This window comes from Artemia franciscana, chromosome 4 (assembly GCF_032884065.1).
Source record: "Artemia franciscana chromosome 4, ASM3288406v1, whole genome shotgun sequence".
Classification (NCBI taxonomy): Eukaryota; Metazoa; Arthropoda; class Branchiopoda; order Anostraca; family Artemiidae; genus Artemia; species Artemia franciscana.
Genome location: NC_088866.1, coordinates 55,836,019 through 55,856,664, shown reverse-complemented (window position 1 = coordinate 55,856,664; position 20,646 = coordinate 55,836,019). Strand labels below are relative to the sequence as shown.

The window sequence follows — 20,646 nt, the reverse complement described above, 5'->3', positions numbered from 1 at the left end:
TCGTACAACGGTTGCGATATCTGGCTGGCCTCTGCTGGTACCGATCTCGTTGTTGCTGACACGGTCCCTCCAACTGATTCTAAGGATTGGGCGAAGACAGTTATTCTCGAAGGCGGTAAGGTGTTTCTCCTGTTCCATAGTTAGCTTAAGGCATTCCATAGCGTAGTTCAGGACATACAGTACATTGCTCTGGAACAACCTGAGTTTCAACTTCAGCGAGTATACGGTGGATTTCTAGACAGGTAGGAGTCTCTGAAATGATATCCTGGTGCACAATTCTTTTTCAGAGTCACCACTGGAAGTGACTGTACTTCCTAAGTACTTGAAGTCTGTCACCTGTTCGATGTCCTCTCCTCCTAGTTGGATTCCCATGGGTGAACTACTGATTGACATAGCTTTTGTCTTCGGGGCGTTGATATGCAGTCCGAAATATTCAGCTTTCTCTGCGAGTTTGTTCAGGAATTCCTGAAGCTTCTGTTTATCAGCTTCTATGAGCCCAACATCGTCGGCGAAGTCAACGTCCTGAAGAAGTTTTCCTGCAATCCGGATTCCATGCCCATTTATCTGTCTAAAGACGTAGTCTACAACTAGGACGAAGAGGAGTTCCGGTCGAACAGCCAGGGACTGGCGTCCCTGCCCCAAGCCAAGCCAGAGAAAACGGTTGGGTGTTGGCCTAGCAAGCCATCCCTGTAAAACAAGGACCGCTAATGAAACGTCAACGATAAGCCTCGGATCCGAACCTCGTATAGTATCCCAAACCTCAAAAAAATCTTGTGACGTTATACAATAGGTACCAAGCCATCCTACCAATTGAGTGTTTCTCATTACACAGTCAGTAAATTTTTGATCCACATAGAAGAGCCTACACTAGGTTTATTTTCCATTTTTTATCCTATCGAAGTAGCGTCAAGTAAGGGGAGCAGGAGGCCTGTTTCCCCCACTCTAGATTCTTAAAATACCTGTTTTTGGGAATATTGCCATTGAAAAATGCCTTTTTGTTACTTCACTGAAAAAATTGGAAAAAAATGACAACCACCCTCTGCTCCCTAGATACCGAAAAAAAAACATTTTGCCCTTCCGCGTATATTTCCATGAATTGACGCCACTGGTCTGTCGCTTGGTATTCTCTCAGGGGCAATTTTAGGAGTGGGTCTTAGGGGGCACTCGCTCCGTTCGGAGAATTTTAGGGGCGCAAAATTTCAAATAAATAATCTAAAAGTTCCAATTATTATATAATTTTCGAAATTTTATTCTATTAAAATAAAGTAGAGGGCACAGTTAATACATTTAAAATTATAAAAAACAATTAATAAAATAAGAACAAATCAAAAATAATTAAATGAAAATAATTAAAATAAATAATAACAATTTAAATAATATATAAAAAATAAATTATTTATTAATAAATTGAAAATAATTTTGGTGATAAATAACAATTTTGCTAAAATTTGGACCGAAAATTTTGTGGGAGACAGATGGGGAGCGATAGTCAAGATTTTGCCCCGGGCGCAAGAAAGGCCAGAACCCCCACTGCATTCTCTAAAGCTAGATAACAATAAAATTCTAGTGCCAGCATCCCACCACCCTTTAAAGGGTACCCTTACATGATTACCCATAATAAAGGAAATACAGCCAAAACCTAAATTCGTGTCTTTATTATGGCTTTCCAGGCGAAGTCACCCGTGCATTTTGACTTTTTTGACAGCTTTAGTCCCCATTGGTTCAATTCTCAGCTAAGGGCAAATTAGGGGTATCTGAAGAGACTTTTTTCAGTTAAAGCCAAATCCAGTGAACGAAAAGCTGTTTGCACTAACCAAAAAATTAATATGAAATTTTCTCCCTCCTCCCAAGAGCGTAATCTATTTAATGAAAATACAATTAAGTTGTGAAAAAACAGAACATCATATTGCCAACCAGGATTTCTAAAAACATACCATCAGCTTATACGTAATAGCTAAGGATTTTTGAATCACCTAATCAGGCTTTTTGGTGTACCTACCATAACAATAGTTTAAAAAGCTTTGCTGATAAATAATTCCTTTGCTTGAAAATTTTCTCGATAAAAAAACCGACGGGCGAAAAGCCTAAATTACAGATTAACTGATTTTACCCTTGAAAGAAAAAAAGGCACTTGGGGAACATACACAGTGATAATTTCAAGGAAAAATTTTCATATAAAAAAAAACTTAAAAACTAAAACTTTGTTTTTAACTATAGAAAAAAACCTTACTTAAAGTTTAATTTTACTTACAAAACTTAATTAAAAAATATAGAAATTCAAATTATTAAACAAGAGCTACGAGCTCATATGGCACTTGTGACGAGGCAAGAAGAGCTAAGAGACAAGAGCTCATATGGTATGAGCTCTAACAAAATTCTAAGAATCAATAGATAGATTTAAAAGGAAAATCAGAGGCTTAATGCCGGTCGGGATTAAAAATAAGAGTTCTGAGTCACGATGTCCTTCTAAATATCAAAATTCACTAAGATCCGACCACCCACTCGTAAGTTATAAACACCTCATTTTTTCTAATTTTTCCTCTCTCTTTAGGCCCCCAGATGGTCGAATCTGGGAAAACGACTTTATCAAGTTTGTGCAGTTCCCTGACACGCCAGAAGCAGTTCCCGTCCAGAAGCACCAAACTCGCCAAATCACTGAACCCCTTCCCCGAACTCCCCCAAAGACAGCGAATCCAGTACGGTTATATCAATCACGTATCTAGGACATTTGCTTATTCTATCCACCAAGCTTCATCCTGATTTCTCCACTCTAAGCGTTTTCCAAGATTTCTATTTCCTTCCTCCAGCCCCCAAAGTCTCCGGATCCAATTCGAGTCGAAAATGGAGCATCTGAGACATAAGATCCTTCTATATGTATCAAGTTTCATTAGTATCAGATCACCGATCATCCGATCACATTTCCACGTTTTCCAGGAATTCTGGTGTCTCCCTCCAACTCCCCTTAATGTCACAGGATATGGTCGGAATTTAAAATAAGAGCTTTAAAGCACAAGATCCTTCTAAATATCAAATTTCATTAAGATCTGGTCACCCGTTCGTGAGTTACAAATACCTCATTTTTCCGAATTACCCCCCCCCCCCAACTCCACCAAAGAGAGAATATCCGGTCCGGTTCTGTCAGTCACGTATATTAGACAGGTTTTTATTCTTCCCATCCAGTTTCATTCTGATCTCTCCGCTTTAAGTATTTTCTAAGATTTCCGCCCCCCCCCCCCCCCAATGGACCTGGATCCAGTTGAGATTTAAAATGAGAGATCTGAATTACGAGGTCCTTCTAAATATGAAGTTTCATGAAGATCCGATCACTCCTTCGTAGGTTAAAGATACGTCATTTTTTCTAATTTTTCTGAATTAACCCCCCCCCCCCCAATAGAGCGGATCAATTCCAATTATGTCAATCACGTACCTAAGACTTCTGCTTATTTTTCCCACCAAGTTTCATCCCGATCCCTCCAGTCTAAGCGTTTTCCAGGATTTTAGGTTCCCCCCAAACTCTCCCCAATGTCACCAGATCCGGTCGGGATTTAAAATAAGAGCTTTGAGACACGATATCCTTCAAATTTCATTGGGATCCGATCACCCGTTCGTAAGTTAAAAATACCTCAGTTTTTCAGAATTAACCCCCCCCCCCAAAGAGAGCGGATCCGTTCCGGTTATGTAAATCATGTATCTAGGACTTGTGCTTATTTTTCCACCAAGTTTCATCCCGATCCCTCCACTCTAAGTGTTTTCCAAGATTTTAGGTTTCCCCCTCCCCCCCAATGTCACCAAATCCGGTCGTGATTTAAAATAATAGCTCTGAGACACGATATCCTTCCAAACATCAAATTTCATTAAGATCTGATCAACCATTCGTAAGTTAAAAATACTTCATTTTTCTATTTTTCCAAATTAACCAGCCCCCACTGCCCCCCCCCCCCCCCAGATAGTCAAATTGGGAAAAAGACTATTTCTAATTTAATCTGGTCCCGTCCCTGATAAGCCCGCCAAATTTCATCGTCCTAGCTTACCTGAAAGTGCCTAAAGAAGCAAAACCAGGACCGACAGACCGAAAGACAGACAGACCGACAGAATTTGCGATTGCTATATGTCACTTGTTTAACACCAAGTGTCATAAAAAGAACTTTCCTGTGCCAACCTTTATAACAGTATAATAGTATTCACTATAAATTATAATATTTGTTATAAATATATTTGGATTAAAGTATAACATATTATTTAAGTTTTTAATAAATTATGTCTATGGCAGAGTAGTTCTAGTAAACAATATTATTTATAAAAAGTCTGGGAACCCAGTTTTTTGTTTATTTATACAGAAAAACAGTCATCCAGACAAGCAAGGGAAAAATAGAAGTGAGGAATGCATAATATTTTATCTTATTCTTTTCACAAAAATTGTTTGAAAAACACCCTAAAACATATAAAACAAATAAAATACCCTAAAAACAAGAACAAAAGCGATAAGAAAAGGGGGAAGAAAATGAGGTCAATCTCTGCAAACCATAAAATCTATGGGATTCATCTCTCAATCGATACAGACAGACATAAAAAGTAAGTAGGAAACTACTAATAAAAAAGAAATATTTGTATTAAATGTCATACTAGCATTCATTACAAAATATTTCTGCTTATGCAGTCATAAACAGACACTAATATGAAATAATGTTAGAAATACATAATTTTAGCTAATCTCTCATCCTAGAATCGCAAGGTTTAAGGAGGATGGAAGAGAGTTGACAACCAAAATTACTTCTAGTTTCCTTGTTGAGCTCGTGCCTCTCCAAATCCATCATATGACTGAAAGAAAAAGAAATGTACTAGCTAATTAGGAATACTTTTATGCTTCATTTAAGCTAATCGTTTTTAGCTAACAGAAAGATAGAGATAGACGAGAGAGAGAGAGAGAGATAGACGAGAGAGAGAGAGAGAGAGAGAGAGAGAGAGAGAGAGAGAGAGAGAGAGGAGAGAGAGAGAGAGAGAGAGAGAGAGAGAGAGAGAGAGAGAGAGAGAGAGAGGAGAGAGAGAGAGAGAGAATAGAAATATAAATACAAAGAGAAAGAGAGAAGAAAAGTTTGTGTCCTTTCTTGAAGAAGGGAGACAAACTGGCTGGGCATTATAATTTACAATCTAATTACAGTTTTAATTATAGTTAAATTACAGTTAGCTTGTTACTTTAATAAACTAAGCCTTTTTCTTTATCTTCGTCACTTTTGAAAGTTAGCAAGAATTGTAAAAGAAAAAGAATATTTTTAGTACCTGTTGCCGTTGAGGCCATGATGAGCGCGAATCACCACTCTTTCCATTCCAACTACTCTGTTGGTACTGAGGATATGCTGTGGGAACACCACCATACTTGAAACCAGGCAGATTATACGATTGCCTAGGCTGTTGCGGTGAATTAGTGACCGGTGGCACAGGTTTTGGAGTTGGCCACGATGATAACCGTGCCGTTGGCTGTCCCCAAGATTTGAGAGGAGCAACTGGCTCTTTTTTCTGACCCACCAGAGAAGCGCCGACAGCAGAGCTACCAAAAGATCCCCATGGAGCAGGAACAGGCCTTATATCACTACCCGCACGGGTAGGTCCTCGTCCTGTAGTTTGAAACATGGACCCACCTCCTGTTGGACGATCGATAGAACCACCTCGTTCACCAAAACTATCACCCAGGATTCCTCTAATTGGCACAACATCACGACGCTCTTCTGGACCACCACCATAATAGCCGCCATCAGAACTCTAAAGGGTAAATTCCAAACATTATAGAAATTAGACATTAATTACTGAATACAGTAAACAAAACACCAAATTTTAAATAAAGGTTGACAAGACGTAGTACACCTGCTTTATAGCAAGAAAGATAACAACAAAAAAAGATGCACAATTCTCAAGGAGAGAAAGAAGAAGATAAAAAAGAGTAAAGAAAAATAGAGATAGGGATGAAAACCACCAAATGGATAACATGATGTTAGAATAGCCCTCAAAATTAAAATTTTTTTAAGCGTGAGAAGCGATAGTGATTCACTTAGTAATTATGTTTCTTGTATTTAATTGTGCTTAAAATTAAATTGGTGTTTAATTGTGTTAATTAATTTGTCTTTGATTGTGTATTAACTTATGTTTGATTGTGTTAAAATTAAAATGATATCTTGTGTTTAATTGCAACGAGAGGAAGTCGTATGTAAAATCAGCCTCGATCTATCGTTCTTAAAAAAAAAAAAAAAAAAAAAAAAATTGCTCCAAGCTTTTGATAAGTGACAATGTCAATTTTTAGCCAAAAGTTGCAGTTACAAAGCGATGTTCATCTTCCAAGATTATAGTGAAACAAAAACTGCCTTAAATCAAGAATACCCAGAAATAAAAAATATTTTTTTTTGGTTTCAGACAACCTTTCAGTCTTCCTAGTATGTACTATAAGAAGATCTACAATTCTCAATGATATACCATGGTTAAAGTAAAAAAAAAAAATAACTCAAAAAAATAATTTCAAGAAATATAAAACTTATTTTAGTTTTCAAATAATTTTTCAGTCTTCCTAGGATGTGCTATTACGTGGTCTATAGCTCTGCTGTCCTGAACGATAAGAAGCCTTCATAGGTTAGAAAAGAAATTCAGCACCGAAAGACTCGGCCATTATCAAACAGTTCGTGGTAACGAACTGTAGTAAGGAGCGACCCGGCTCAATAGTAACCAAAACTCTAAAAAATTGAATTTTGATATCAATAGCTACATCAAAAGAATCGCATTTTAATGCTGATTTTAAATATATAAGTTTCATCAAGTTTTGTCTTACCCATCAAAAGTTACGATCCTGAGAAAATTTGCCTTATTTAGGAAAATAGGGAGAAACACCCCCAAAAAGTCGTAGGATCTTAACGAAAATGACACCCTCAGATTCAGCGTATCAGAGAGCCCTACTGTAGAAGTTTCAAGTTCCTATCTACAAAAATGTGGAATTTTGTATTTTTTGCCAGAAGACAAATCACGGGTGCGTGTTTATTTGTTTGTTTGTTTTTTTGTTTTTTTTTTCCAGGGGTCATCGTATCGACCAAGTGGTCCTAGAATGTCGCAAGAGGGCTCATTCTAACGGAAATGAAAAGTTCTAGTGCCCTTTTTAAGTGATCAAAAAATTGGAGGGCATCTAGGCCCCCTCCCACGCTCATTTTTCCCCAAAGTCAACGGATCAAAATTTTGAGATAGCCATTTTGTTCAACATAGTCGAAAACCATAATAACTATGTCTTTGGGGATGACTTACTCCCCCAGAATCCCTGGGGGAGGGGCTGCAAGTTACAAACTTTGACCAGTGTTTGCATATAGTAATGGTTATTGGGAAGTGTACAGACGTTGTCAGGGGGATTTTATTTTGTTTGGGGGTGGGGCTGAGGAGAGGGGGCTAAGTTGGAGGATCTTTCCTTGGAGGAATCTGTCATGGGGGAAGAAAAATTCAATGAAAAGGGCGCAGGATTCTCTAGCATTACTATAAGAAAACAATGAAAAATAAACATGAAAACGTTTTTTCAAATGAAAGGAAGAAGTAGCATTGAAACTTAAAACGAACAAATATTATTACGCATATGAGGGGTTCTAAAAATACTTTAGCATAAAGAGCGAGGTATTTAGGAGGAGATAAATACCTTGCTCTTTATGCTAAAGTATTTTTAGTAATTTCAACTATTTATTCTACGGCCTTTTTGATTCAGGGGTCATTCTTAAAGAGTTGGGACAAAACTTACGATTTAGTGTAAAGAGCGAGGTATTAACGAGGGTACAAACCCCCTCGTATACATAATAAAAATATAAGGTTATGAAAGTTTATTACGTAAGTTAATTCTTATGTTACGTATATTTTTTACTAATAAAAACGTTCGTTAAAAATTAAAAGTTATAGTTGCCTTTTTAAGTAACCTCGTTCTTTATGCTAAAGTATTTTTAGTAATTTCAACTATTTATTCTATGGCCTTTCTGATTCAGGGGTCATTCTTAAAGAATTGGGAGAAAACTTGAGCTTTAGAGTAAAGAGCGAGGTATTAACCTAAGGTATCAGTTGGTATTAGCGAGGTATCAGTTGTAACCTAGCTTTCAGAGTGAGAACATCTCAAATAACTGGATTATATTGACTCGGAGTTCAAAGTAAAAGGATTTGGTTTGAATTGGATATTTATGAACTGTGAGTAAAACCGGTCTACTTTAGTGTGACGAAAATAACGAATTCAGTTACTTTGAAAAGGATTATTTTGAAACTAATTTTATCGGATGTTAGCTGTTTGACAGCATGGTGAGTAATAATTTGATTTGATTTTAGACTTTGGCTAATTGTCCATATTTGTTGGTTATACCATTATGACGGAATATGTACATTCGTCGGTGTTGAATTTCGTGCAATCAAATCTTAAAAAAGGAGTAAGTGATGAAGTTATTGCTAACCATGCTGTTGGGTTTTTCGATGAGAAGTCTATTATGGCGGCTAAAATAGAACTTTGGTCTCATGTTTACGAGGGTGAACGTGTGCAAAGACGCCAAGGCGATCAAGCTAATTACCGTCACATTAAGGACATGATGGAAATCTTCCAGAAATGCGACAGCGAAAATTTGCCTTTGCCTACATACGTGATTATTTTACCTACCGCAGTTCCTGTTATTCCTGCTGTGGCTTATTCTAGCTTCGCCTCAAAGCTTGTAAGCATTGATTCGGAACTTAAGCAAATCCGTGAGAAGAATTCGTCGTATGATCTTAAATTCCCCCCTCTTAGCAGCCCTGGCGCTCAGTCATTGAATCCCGATCTGACGACCGTTGTTATTTCTAAAGTCCCATCAGAATTAGATAATCCTGCCAAGCGTCGCGAAATAATAGACTCTATTCCAGGTCATGAATGTATTCACAGCATTAAGCCCTCTGGCGATAAGCTAGTGGTACGAATTGACAAGATTGCAGCAAGGAACTTTTGCAATGCCGTTCCAAATGTAATGAGAGATTGTGACGTCAAAGTAAAAGAAACGAAATATATTGGAATCATTAAAAGTATACCGACCAATTTTGATGAGGAAATGTTAATTGATTGCAATAATATTACTCATGCGAAGCGAATAGGCAATTCTTTGGCTGTTAGAGTGTTTTTTGAAAACGCTGTTGCGCTGGCTAATGCACTTCGACTTGGTATAAAGATTGGGTATGAGATATATCGAGTTTACGAATACCAACGCCCACCCAAATGCTGTTATAATTGCCAATCACCAAATCACTTAAAATCAAATTGTGATAAAGAAAAATGCTGCTCCCGTTGCGCAGGGCAACATGAATCCTCGCCTGATTCTCCGTGCCAGGCTACACCAAAATGTGCGAACTGTCAAGGCAATCATGTGTCATTTTCAATGAAATGCCGAATTCTTCGTGAACTTCTGTCGAAACGATCGTCCTATACTAGAAAATGAGTGCTAAGACTAATTTCACTATATGTTCGTTCAATATTAACGGTACTAAGGATAAAGACGTTTCTTTAGATCAGAAATTAGAAAATTTTGATGTTTTATTCCTCCAGGAGCATCTCCTACCTTTAGTGAGCTTAAACTCCCTACAGAGAAGTAACGAACACTCAGTTTTTTCTAAAAGTGCACGCAAAACCTCTGGCAGACCATCAGGTGGCCTAGCATGTTTAATAAAAAAGACGCTGTTTTCACCACCCCCTTTATGCTATCACCAGAGTGATTGTTATATTGCTATTCGTCTTGCCAACCTTGTCCTCATTAATGTTTATCTCCCCTGCGACCAGAAATCCCTCCGAAGTTTAACTAAATTTACAAATTTTTGCGCATTAATAAAAAGTCTTTTGAATGGCATTGAGAGTAGTGGACTGGATTGGCTATTAATCGGTGATCTGAACTGTAACATTCACTCTTCATCAGTGCGGACTGAGCTTCTGTTAGATTCCTTACCGAATAGTTACAAAATTTTGAAGAAAGATGCCTCCCATTCCTATATCCATAATAGTGGCTCACTTTCAGACATTGACCATTGTATCGTTTCTTCTGGTCTCGTCTGTGGCGAAGTCCATGTTGATCAGGATGAGCGTGATTACGACCATCTCCCCCTATCCCTCACTGTTACCCTTAATGCTACTGCGGAGAAGAACCTTCGTCCCAATTCTAGAAAATGGATTTCTAAAAGAGAATGGAACAAAGCTGACTGGCCTCTTTATTTTTCTACGCTTGTTAGCCTTCTATCAACGATTAAAGTCCCTTTTAATCTATTGTGTACAAGCGTTGGGTCCCCACAAGCCAGAATTCAGCTTAATATTTATTATAGCCACATTGTATCGTGCTTAAAGAGGTCTGAAGAAGTAGCTGTTCCCCTATGTCGCTTTAGAGCAAAAACAAGAAGTTCAATTTGGAAGAATGACACAGAGCTCAAAACAATAAAAAATCGGGCTAAGTTGTGGCTAAAAATTTGGATAGCTTGCGGCCGCCCCTTAAGGGGTAGTGTTTTCGATATTAAACAAAAAACAAAACTTGATTTTAAACGCTATCTTCGAAAAATTAGGTACAATAGTGCTGAATTTCCTAAGTCTCCTAGCCAGTGGAAAAAAGTGATCAATGCCGCGAAGTTTGATAGATCGCCTACGGCTGACCGAATACCTAATGTATCATGGATCAATCATTATAGTAAAATTTTCGATACAGTGATATATGCGGTTCATTTTCGTTTTGCCAAGCTCTGTTCTAATCTGTTGCCTAACAAAATCATTCAAGGTCATGTACCTCCCGTTAGTGTTGACCGTGTCAAAAGAAGTGTAGAGAGACTTAAATCGAAATCTTATGATATAGACGGGATCAGTGCTTTTCACCTCAACACCGATTCGGAGGAATTAGTTTATCACTTGCAGTTACTTTTTCAGATGTGTTTATGCTCTTCTTTAGTCCCTGATTCTTTTTTAGTTGGTAACATTACGTCAATTTTGAAACGCGGTAAGGACCCAACTAGTTGCGCTTCGTATAGGCCTATTACGGTTGCTTGTACTTTAAGTAAAGTATTTGAATATGTTTTGCTCCCTGATCTCCTGTGTAATGTAGATTATATGTCTAATCAGTTTGGCTTCAAGCCTTATATAGGATGCCAACATGCTCATCGTGCTATAGTTTCGCTATTACTTGAAGCGCATAAAAATGGTTTTGAGGTTCATTTTTGTGCACTCGATGTTTCAAAAGCTTTTGATTCAATTTGTCATAGCCAACTTTGGTATTCTTTAATCCAACTTGGTGCAAATGTGTCTATTATATCAACTCTTCGTTTTTGGTATGCTAATTCATATGTTCGACTCAAGTCAGGTGACACCTACGTTGGTAATATCCCCATCCGTTCTGGTCTTAGGCAAGGAGGAGTCTTATCCCCTTATCTTTTTAATGCTTGTCTTTATTCTGTTTTGCCACGTATTAATCCATCATGTTTTTTAGGCCTAACTAATCTTTCGTACATTGCATATGCAGATGATTTACTTTTGATCAGCCGCACTAAATCTAGCCTAATTAAGTCGACCCAGCTTGTTTCTAAGTCTTTTGAGGAAATCGGCCTCAAACTTAATACTGAAAAATGTGAATATTTAGTTTTTAATGCTAAGCATCAAAGTAGTGATCTTGATTGTGGTTATTTTTCAGTTAAGCTCGTTTCTTTGATTCGGTGGCTTGGTATTAATATTTGTTCATCTTTATCAGCTTTTCGATCCTGTGGGCTAAATGATATTAAAAGTAAACTTAAAAAAGGGTACGCGAAAATTGTCCCGAACCGAGGCAGATTTTCACGAAAGGCTTTATCCAGACTTTATTCTACATATTGCGATCATTCTATATTGTTTCTTTCCGGTTTGCGCCCGTTGTTTAATAATCAAGATTTGCAGGGCATAAGAGTTATGTATTTTTGTTATTGTAAATATTTATTGTATCTGCCGCGTTCTTATAGAAATCAGAAGATTATCAGAAAGTTTTGTGCCACTGATATTATTTTCGTTTATAAAAAACTCTATGCTAGATTAGGTGCTGAGGCCTGTCAACGCTTGGGCCCTTACCACCCTTTGATTAGACTGTATTAATTGTATTGTTTGTGTTATTTCGTTTTTCTTTCCTTAATGTTTTTACTCCGCTTAATTTGTCAAAACAAGCGGGTAACAAATAAATTATAATTATTAATTATTAACGAGGGGACAAACCCCCTCATATACAAAATAAAAATATAAGAATATAGAAGTTTGTTACGTAAGTTAATTCTCAAGTTACGTATGTTTCAAACAGTTCGTGGTAACGAACTGTAGTAAGGAGCGACCCGGCTCAATAGTAACCAAAACTCTAAAAAATGGAATTTTGATACCAATAGCTACATCAAAAGAATCGCATTTTAATGCTGGGTTTAAATATATAAGTTTCATCAAGTTTAGTCTTACCCATCAAAAGTTACGAGCCTGAGAAAATTTGCGTTATTTTAGAAAATAGGGGGAAACGCCCCCTAAAAGTCATAGAACCTTAACAAAAATCACACCATCAGATTCAGCGTATCAGAGAACCCTACTGTAGAAGTTTCGAGCTCCTATCTACAAAAATGTGGAATTTTGCATTTTTTGCCAGAAGGCAGATCACGGATGCGTGTTTATTTGTTTTTTTTTTGTTTTTTTTTTTCCAGGGGTGATCGTATCGACCCAGTTGTCCTAGAATGTTGCAAGAGGGTGCCCAAGTTCTAGTGCCCTTTTTAAGTGACAAAAAAAATTGGAGGGCACCTAGGCCCCCTCCCACGCTAATTATTTTCCCAAAGTCAACGGATCAAAATTCTGAGATAGCCATTTTATTCAGCGTAGTCGAAAAACCTTATAACTATGTCTTTGGGGAAGAGTTACTCCCCCACAGTCCCCGTGGGAGGGGCAACAAGTTACAAACTTTGACCTGTGCTAACATATAGTAATGGTTATTGGGAAGTATACAGGCGTTTTCAGGAGGATTTTTTTGGTTTGGGGGAGGGGTTGAGAAGAGGGGGATATGCTGGGGGAACTTTCCTTCGAGAATTTGTAATGGGAGAAGAAAATTTCCATGAAGGGAGAGCAGGATTTACTAGCATTATTTAAAAAAAAAACAATTAAAAAATAAAAGTGAAAAAGCTTTTTCAGCTGGAAGTAAGGAACAGCAATAAAACTTAAAACAAACAGAAATTATTACCCATATGAGGGGCTCACCTCCTTCTAATACCTCGCTCTTTACGCTAAAGTATTTTCGGTAATTTCACCTACTTATTCTGCGGCTTTTGTGATTCAGGGGGTCATTCTTAATGAATTGGGATAAAATTTAAGCTTTAGTGTAAAGAGCGAGGTACTGACAATGGGGCGAATCCCCTCATATATGTAATAAAAACATGAGAATACAAAAGTTCTTTACGTAAGCTAATTTATAAGTTACGTAAATCTTTTACCAATAAAAAGATTCGTAAAAAATTAAAAGTTCTAGTTGCCTTTTTAATTAACCAAAAAATCGGGGGGCAACTAGGCTTCGTCCCCCGCTCTTTTTTTCTCAAAATCATTCGATCAAAATTATGAGAAAGCCATTGAGCCAAAAAAAAAATATGCAAATTTCGTTTTGATTATTCCTCTGCGGAGAGCCAAAATCAAAACATGCATTGATTCAAAAACGTTCAGAAATTAAATAAAAAAAACAAGTTTTTTCAACTGAAAGTAAGCAGTGACATCAAAACTTAAAACGCACAGAAATTACTTCGTATATGAAAGAGGCTGCTTCCTCATCAACGCCCCGCTCTTTACGCTAAAGTTTTTTACTGTTTTAGAAAGAAGAATTGAGAGAAAGAGTCAAACTTTAGCGTAAAGAGCGGGGCGTTGATGAGAAAGCAGCCTCTTTCATATACGAAGTAATTTCTGTGCGTTTTAAGTTTTGATGTCACTGCTTACTTTCAGTTTAAAAAACTTGTTTTTTTTATTTAATCTACTAATAAAAACGTTCGTTAAAAATTAAAAGTTCTAGTTGCCTTTTTAAGTAACCGAAAAATTGGAGGGCAACTAGACCTCCTTCCCCACCCCTTATTTCTCAAAATCGTCTGATCAAAACTAAGAGAAAGCAATTTAGCCAAAAAAAGAATTAATATGCAAATTTCATTTTAATAATTTATGTGCGGAGAGCCAAAATCAAACATGCATTAATTCAAAAATGTTCAGAAATTAAATAAAAAAACTAGTTTTTTTAACTGAAAGTAAGGAGCGACATTAAAACTTAAGACCAACATAAATTACTCCGTGTATTAAAGGGGCTGTTCCCTTCTCAACGCCCCGCTCTTTAAGCTAAAGTTTTACCGAAAAATTGGAGGGCAACTAGACCGCAAAATTTATGTGCGGAGAGCCAAAACCAAACATGCATTAATTCAAAAACGTTCAGAAATTAAATAAAAAAAATAATTTTTTTAGCTGAAAGTAAGGAGCGACATTAAAACTTAAAACAAACAGAAATTACTCCGTATATGAAATGGGTTGTCCCCTCCGCAATCCCTCGCTCTTTACGCTAACGTTTGACTCTTTGCCACAATTCTACTTTTTAAAACAATTAAAAGCTTTAGCGTAAAGAGCGAGGGATTGCGGAGGGGACAACCCATTTTATATACGGAGTAATTTCTGTTCGTTTTAAGTTTTAATGTCGCTCCTTACTTTCAGCTAAAAAAAATAGTTTTTTTTTTATTTAATTTAAACAATAATCAATTCATGTGCATGTTCTCATGTTTCTCATGATCTGATATGGAATAAAACTTTAATATATGCAAACAACCAAGATTACTAGGTACTTATATATATATATATATTTATATATATAAATATTTGATAATATTAAATAAAAAAAAACTAGTTTTTTAACTGAAATTAAGGAGCGACATTAAAACTTAGAACGAACAGAAATTACTCCGTATATGAAAGGGGCTTTTTCTCCTCAACGCCTCACTCTTTACGCTCAAGTTTGACTCTTTCTCTCAATTCTACTTTATTAAACAGTAAAAAACTTTAGCTTAAAGAGCGGGGCGTTGAGAAGGGAACAGCCCCTTTAATACACGGAGTAATTTATGTTGGTCTTAATTTTAATGTCGCTCCTTACTTTCAGTTAAGAAAACTAGTTTTTTTATTTAATTTCTGAACATTTTTGAATTAATGCATGTTTGATTTTGGCTCTCCGCACATAAATTATTAAAATGAAATTTGCATATTAATTCTTTTTTTTGGCTAAATTGCTTTCTCTTAGTTTTGATCAGACGATTTTGAGAAATAGGGGGTGGGGAAGGAGGTCTAGTTGCCCTCCAATTTTTCGGTTACTTAAAAAGGCAACTAGAACTTTTAATTTTTAACGAACGTTTTATTAGTAGAAAACATACGTAACTTGAGAATTAACTTACGTAACAAACTTCTATATTCTTATATTTTTATTTTGTATATGAGGGGGTTTGTCCCCTCGTTAATACCTCGCTCTTTACTCTAAAGCTTAAGTTTTCTCCCAATTCTTTAAGAATGACCCCTGAATCAGAAAGGCCATAGAATAAATAGTTGAAATTACTAAAAATACTTTAGCATAAAGAACGAGGTATTTAGGAGGAGAAGAACCCCTCATATGCGTAATAATCACTTTTCGTTTTAAGTTTTAATGCTATTCCTTACTTTCGATTGAAAAAACATTTTCATGTTTATTTTTTCATTGTTTTTTTTTATAGTAATGCTAGAAAATCCTGCGCCCTTTTCATTGAATTTCTCTTACCCATGACATATTTATCAAAGCAAAGATCCTCCCACATAGCCCCCTCCCCTCAAAGCCTCCCCTCAAACCAAAAAAAGCTCCCTAAAACGTCTATACACTTCCCAATAACCATTACTGTATGTAAACACTGCAAAAGAAAAAAAGAAACAAATAAACACGCACCCGTGATCTGTCTTATGGCAAAATATACGAAATTACATATTTTTGTGGATAGGAGCTTGAAATTTTTGCAAAAGGGTTCTCTGATACGCTGAATGTGATGGTGTGATTTTTGTTAAGATTCTACGACGTTTAGGGGGTGTTTCCCCTATTTTCCAAAATAAGACAAATTTTCTCAGGCTCGTAACTTTCGATGACAAAGACTAAATTTGATGAAACTTATATATTTAAGATCAGCATGAAAATCCGATTCTTTTGATTTATCTTTTAGTATCAAATTCCGTTTTTTAGAGTTTCGTTTACTATTGAGCCGGGTCACTCCACACTACAGTTCGTTACCACGAACTGTTTGAAAAGCAAGTCCGATTTCTAACAACGATATCTACTAAGCTTCAAACTTCTGGTTTCTTTATTAAGGTCTTTAGATTGTTGTAATCTCTTGTTAAAATAAATACAAATATTTCCGCAATTACCAGCCGCCTGACCCCAGCACTCGACACACGAAATGCTTCTGTATATGGATTGTCACTGTCGCTTGTCTTCTAATCGCAGATAATTACTGGTGTCTTTACTGGATAAATATTGGGGACTTTCCAAAAATATTTGATTATTAAATAAAGCCCAATTTCTAACAACGATATATACTAAGCCTCAAGTCTTTGATTTTTTTTTTATGGTTTTTGAATTGTTGCAATCCCTTATTGAAATATATACAACCATTTTTGCAATTATCAGTTTTTTGCTCTTTACGCAAACGTCTTTCCATATTGTATCTGTTCAAAGATATTTGATTATTAAAGGAAGTCCAATGTCTAACAACGATTTTTACTAAGGTTCAAACTTCCGTTTTTCTTTTTTAACATTTTTAAATTGTTTTAATCCTTTGTTAAAATACATAAAAATATTTTTGCAATTACCAGTTTTTGCCCTTTACGCAATTTAATGTCTTTTCAAATTGTGTCTGTTCAAATATATTTCATTATTAAAGCTAGTCCGATTTCTGATAACGATATGTACTAAGCTTCAAATTTGATTTTCTTTTTTAACATTTTTGAAGTTGTAATCCCTTGTCAAAATAGATAATCATCATTTGTAATAATTGCAAATTTTCGTTTTTGAGCCTTCCTACTGACATTATATAACAGGCTGCGATTAGATAGGTATTCTTTCTTCTACAGTGTCTTTTCAAAGATATTTGATTATTAAGGTCCAAAAGATAAAAGTCCAGACGATATGTACTAAGCTTCAAGCTTTGGTTTTCCTTTTTAATATTTTTGAAGTTGGAATCCCTTGTCAAAATAGATCCCTATTTTGCAACTTGTAATAGTTGCAAATTTTCGGTTTGAGACTTCCTACTAACATTATATAACTGGTTGCGTTCAAACCTATAGGCTTAATCACGCAGCGAGTGGGTTTTATCTAACAAAAAAACAAACTAATTAAAAAATTTTCAGGTATTTTTCTAGTTTGAATTAAAACATTAAAATTATTGCTCAGGCACCGTAAATATTTTGACAGTTTATATAATAATTTAGCGATTCTGAGCGGAACTTAAAATTTTTTTCAACTTTTTTTCATGTCTTAAAAAGACATTGCTAATACTTATAAGGAAAGAAATTCGGTGTTGATGTTTTTCTAGTCCGATTTCTACCTAAAATCTTTGCCCTAAAATTAAAGTTCTTCATTGATTTTCTGAAACTTCTGACCTATCTAGATCGTTTTTAGGACAAATATCCCAGGATGTCCATTTTCCTGATGAAATATGGAGCCGATTTCGAGAAAAAATACATACATACATACATAAATATATAACTATTGCTTATTTACAAAGATAGTATATATATATATATATATATATATATATATATATATATATATATATATATATATATATATATATATATATATATATATATAGTATATATATATATGTATATATATATGTATATATATATATATATATATATATATAGTATATATATATATGTATATATATATATATATATATATATATATATATATATATATATATATATATATATATATATATATATATATATATATATATATATATATATATATATAAAACATATTTTTCAAGCTTACACAAAATTTACTAATTTTCAAATTCTTCTAAAAACCACAATTCTAACTTATAAATTCAGAATAAAACAAATGAAAATAGACAAAATCATATGCAACTTTGTTATAAGAATTATAATGAATATAAATAAAGAAACTATATTGAATTCAGAGCAACAATTTCCGGGGAGAATTGCCAGCCCTTTTTTCTGCCCTCAAAATAGTTGCTGTATTCTTTTGAAGCAATATTTGCAATTCATCACCTAAAGGCAAGCAAATTGGAAGATAACTCATATAAATAACAAAAACTATCAGCTCAAGTACGGATTTCTGATAAAGCTCAAAATATCCAAACGGTAAATTTCTAGACGATTTATCACCAACTTGGACTTTAGAACTTCTATGAGGTGAATACAATTTTATTAAATCAAAAGCCATTCCACAAACTCCTGTATTCTCCAATTTATCAAGAAGAATTACATAGCCTAGTGTATCACGTTATCAATCAGGATTTCCACAGAAATATCATCAGCTTACACAAACTGGTTAAGGATCTTTGAATCTTGCCCACCTTAAAAATGGTTTGAAAAACTTTGCTGACAAATGTGCAAGACAGTAAGGATGAAAATGAATCAATCTCTTCAGTCCATAAACATATAGGATAAATCTACCGATAGATACATGCAGACTAAGATTTATTAAGGAAAATATCATTGAAAGATAACATTTTTTCAAATATCATACTAACACAGAGAAAGAAAGAAAGCAAGAGAGAAAGAGAAAAAGAGAGAGAGAGAGAGAGAAAGAGGCAGCTTGTCTTCCTTTCTCATTAACTTGTGAATTTTCAAAACCGGCCTATTTCGAGCTTTGTCAAGTCTCTTCCAACCCCTTCCCCTCTCTCTCTTTCTCCCATCCCTCTCTCTCTTTCTCCCCCTTCCCATCTCCTTCCCCCTTTCCCTCTCTCTCCCTATCCCTCTCCATCTTCCTTTCTCTCACTCTCTCCTCTCTCTTCCCTTCACCTCTCTCTTTCTCTCTCTACCTCTCTCTTTCTCCTCCCTCCTTCTCTCTCTCCCCCTCTCTCTATTTCTCCTCTCTATCTCTCGCTTTCTTTCTCTCTCTCACTATCTCTCTCTTTCTCTCCTTCTTTCTCACTATCTCTTTCTTTTCTGTCTCTCTCATTTTCTTTCTCCCTATCCCCCTCTCTCTCTCACTATCTATCAATCTTCCTCTCTCTCCCTCCGTCTCTCTCTTTTTCTTTCTTTCTTTAGCTTCGTCATTGTTGAACATTAGAACAAATTAAAAAAAGAAAATTTTGTTTTAGTACCTGTTGCTGTTTAGTCCATGATGAAACCGGATCAAAACTTTGTCCATTCCGAGCACTCTGTTGGTACCGAGGATATGTTGTAGTAGAAGTACCACTGTACTGGTGACCAGACTGATTCCATGAATCAGTGACCGGTGGCCCCTGTTGTGGAGTTGGCAGCGATGGTGACCGGGCTGCTGACTGCCCCCAAGGTTTGCGGGGAGCAACTACTTTCCTTTCCCGACCCACCAGAGAAGTTGCAGCATCAGGACTAACTGTAACTCCATATGATGTAGAAGCATTATTGTACTGGTAACCTGAGTGATTCCATAATTGCCCTGACTGTTGAGGTGAATTTGCGACCAATGGCATCTGTGGTAGAGTTGGCCAAGATGGTGACCGGGCTGCTGGCTGTTCCCAAGATTTTTGGGGAGCAACTGACTTCCTTTCATGACCTACCAAAGAAGCTCCAGACATAAGGCTACCAAAGGACCTTCGTGGAACAGTCGCAGGTCTTTTATCACCAACATCACCTATGAATCTTGGCTCTCTAACTTGAAACATGGGCCCATCTCTTCTTGGACGGTGGACAGAACCACCTCTTGGCGAATACGGTGGTATACCCAATCTATCATCAAGGATACCTTTAATTGGTGCAATATCACGACGCTTTTCTGAACCACCACCATTATAGCCGCCATTGAAACCCTAAAAGGTAAGTTCCAAATATTACTAAACTTAAACTTAAAAAAAGAAGGATGATGCACACTTCTCAAGGAGAAAAAAAGAACAAGAAGAGGAGTAAAGAGAACAACTAGACCTAAGGATTAAAATCACTAAATAATTTACAAGATATTAGAATATCCCGCTCCATTACAATTCTTTTTAATGTGATTAGCGATAGTCACTCGCAAATACTGAACTTGCTCCACAAATCCCGATTAAGACAGGTATTAGACCGAGAGCTCTAGCTTCTCTACCCCTATTCAATAATAGCATTGCTGAACCTCAACATAAAACTGTTATGACCTAAGTATTTAGAGGGGTTGATGTCTCGCTACAAATTACGCTGATGATATTCTAAAGACTAGTCGAACACAGACTGGAATAAAAGAGAATTTCTGTTTATTGTGGCAGGAGTATGACCAAATCGGACTCAATTTCAACGAGAATAAAAAACTGATTTGCAGTTTTTTAACCACCATACCCAAGAGCCAATCTGTTTGTCACTAGGTTCCAATGTCGTTCATGTACAAGATCACCTTACTTACCTTGGAATACTAATTGGAAAAAATTTGCTTGCAACACGAACATTGT

General features: G+C 36.0%; 2 protein-coding genes across 2 annotated transcripts in view; both read right to left on the bottom strand.

Moving 5' to 3' along the window:
* Nucleotides 1-234: 234 nt before the first annotated feature.
* On the bottom strand, nucleotides 235-825 carry LOC136025795 (uncharacterized). Its single transcript, XM_065701786.1, has one exon. It carries the CDS (start codon nucleotides 823-825, stop codon nucleotides 235-237), a length of 591 nt encoding a protein of 196 aa, XP_065557858.1.
* Nucleotides 826-4,591: 3,766 nt separating this feature from the next.
* The window catches only part of LOC136026629 (uncharacterized), an 84,149-nt gene continuing 68,094 nt past the window's right edge, over nucleotides 4,592-20,646 (bottom strand). Inside the window, exons 7-9 of the mRNA XM_065703352.1 lie at nucleotides 19,351-20,037; nucleotides 5,278-5,757; nucleotides 4,592-4,818 (exon numbers count right to left, since the gene is read on the bottom strand). Of these exons, the coding sequence (XP_065559424.1) occupies nucleotides 4,774-4,818; nucleotides 5,278-5,757; nucleotides 19,351-20,037 (1,212 nt within the window). The 3' untranslated portion in view covers nucleotides 4,592-4,773. The remainder of the gene's footprint in view (nucleotides 4,819-5,277; nucleotides 5,758-19,350; nucleotides 20,038-20,646) is intronic.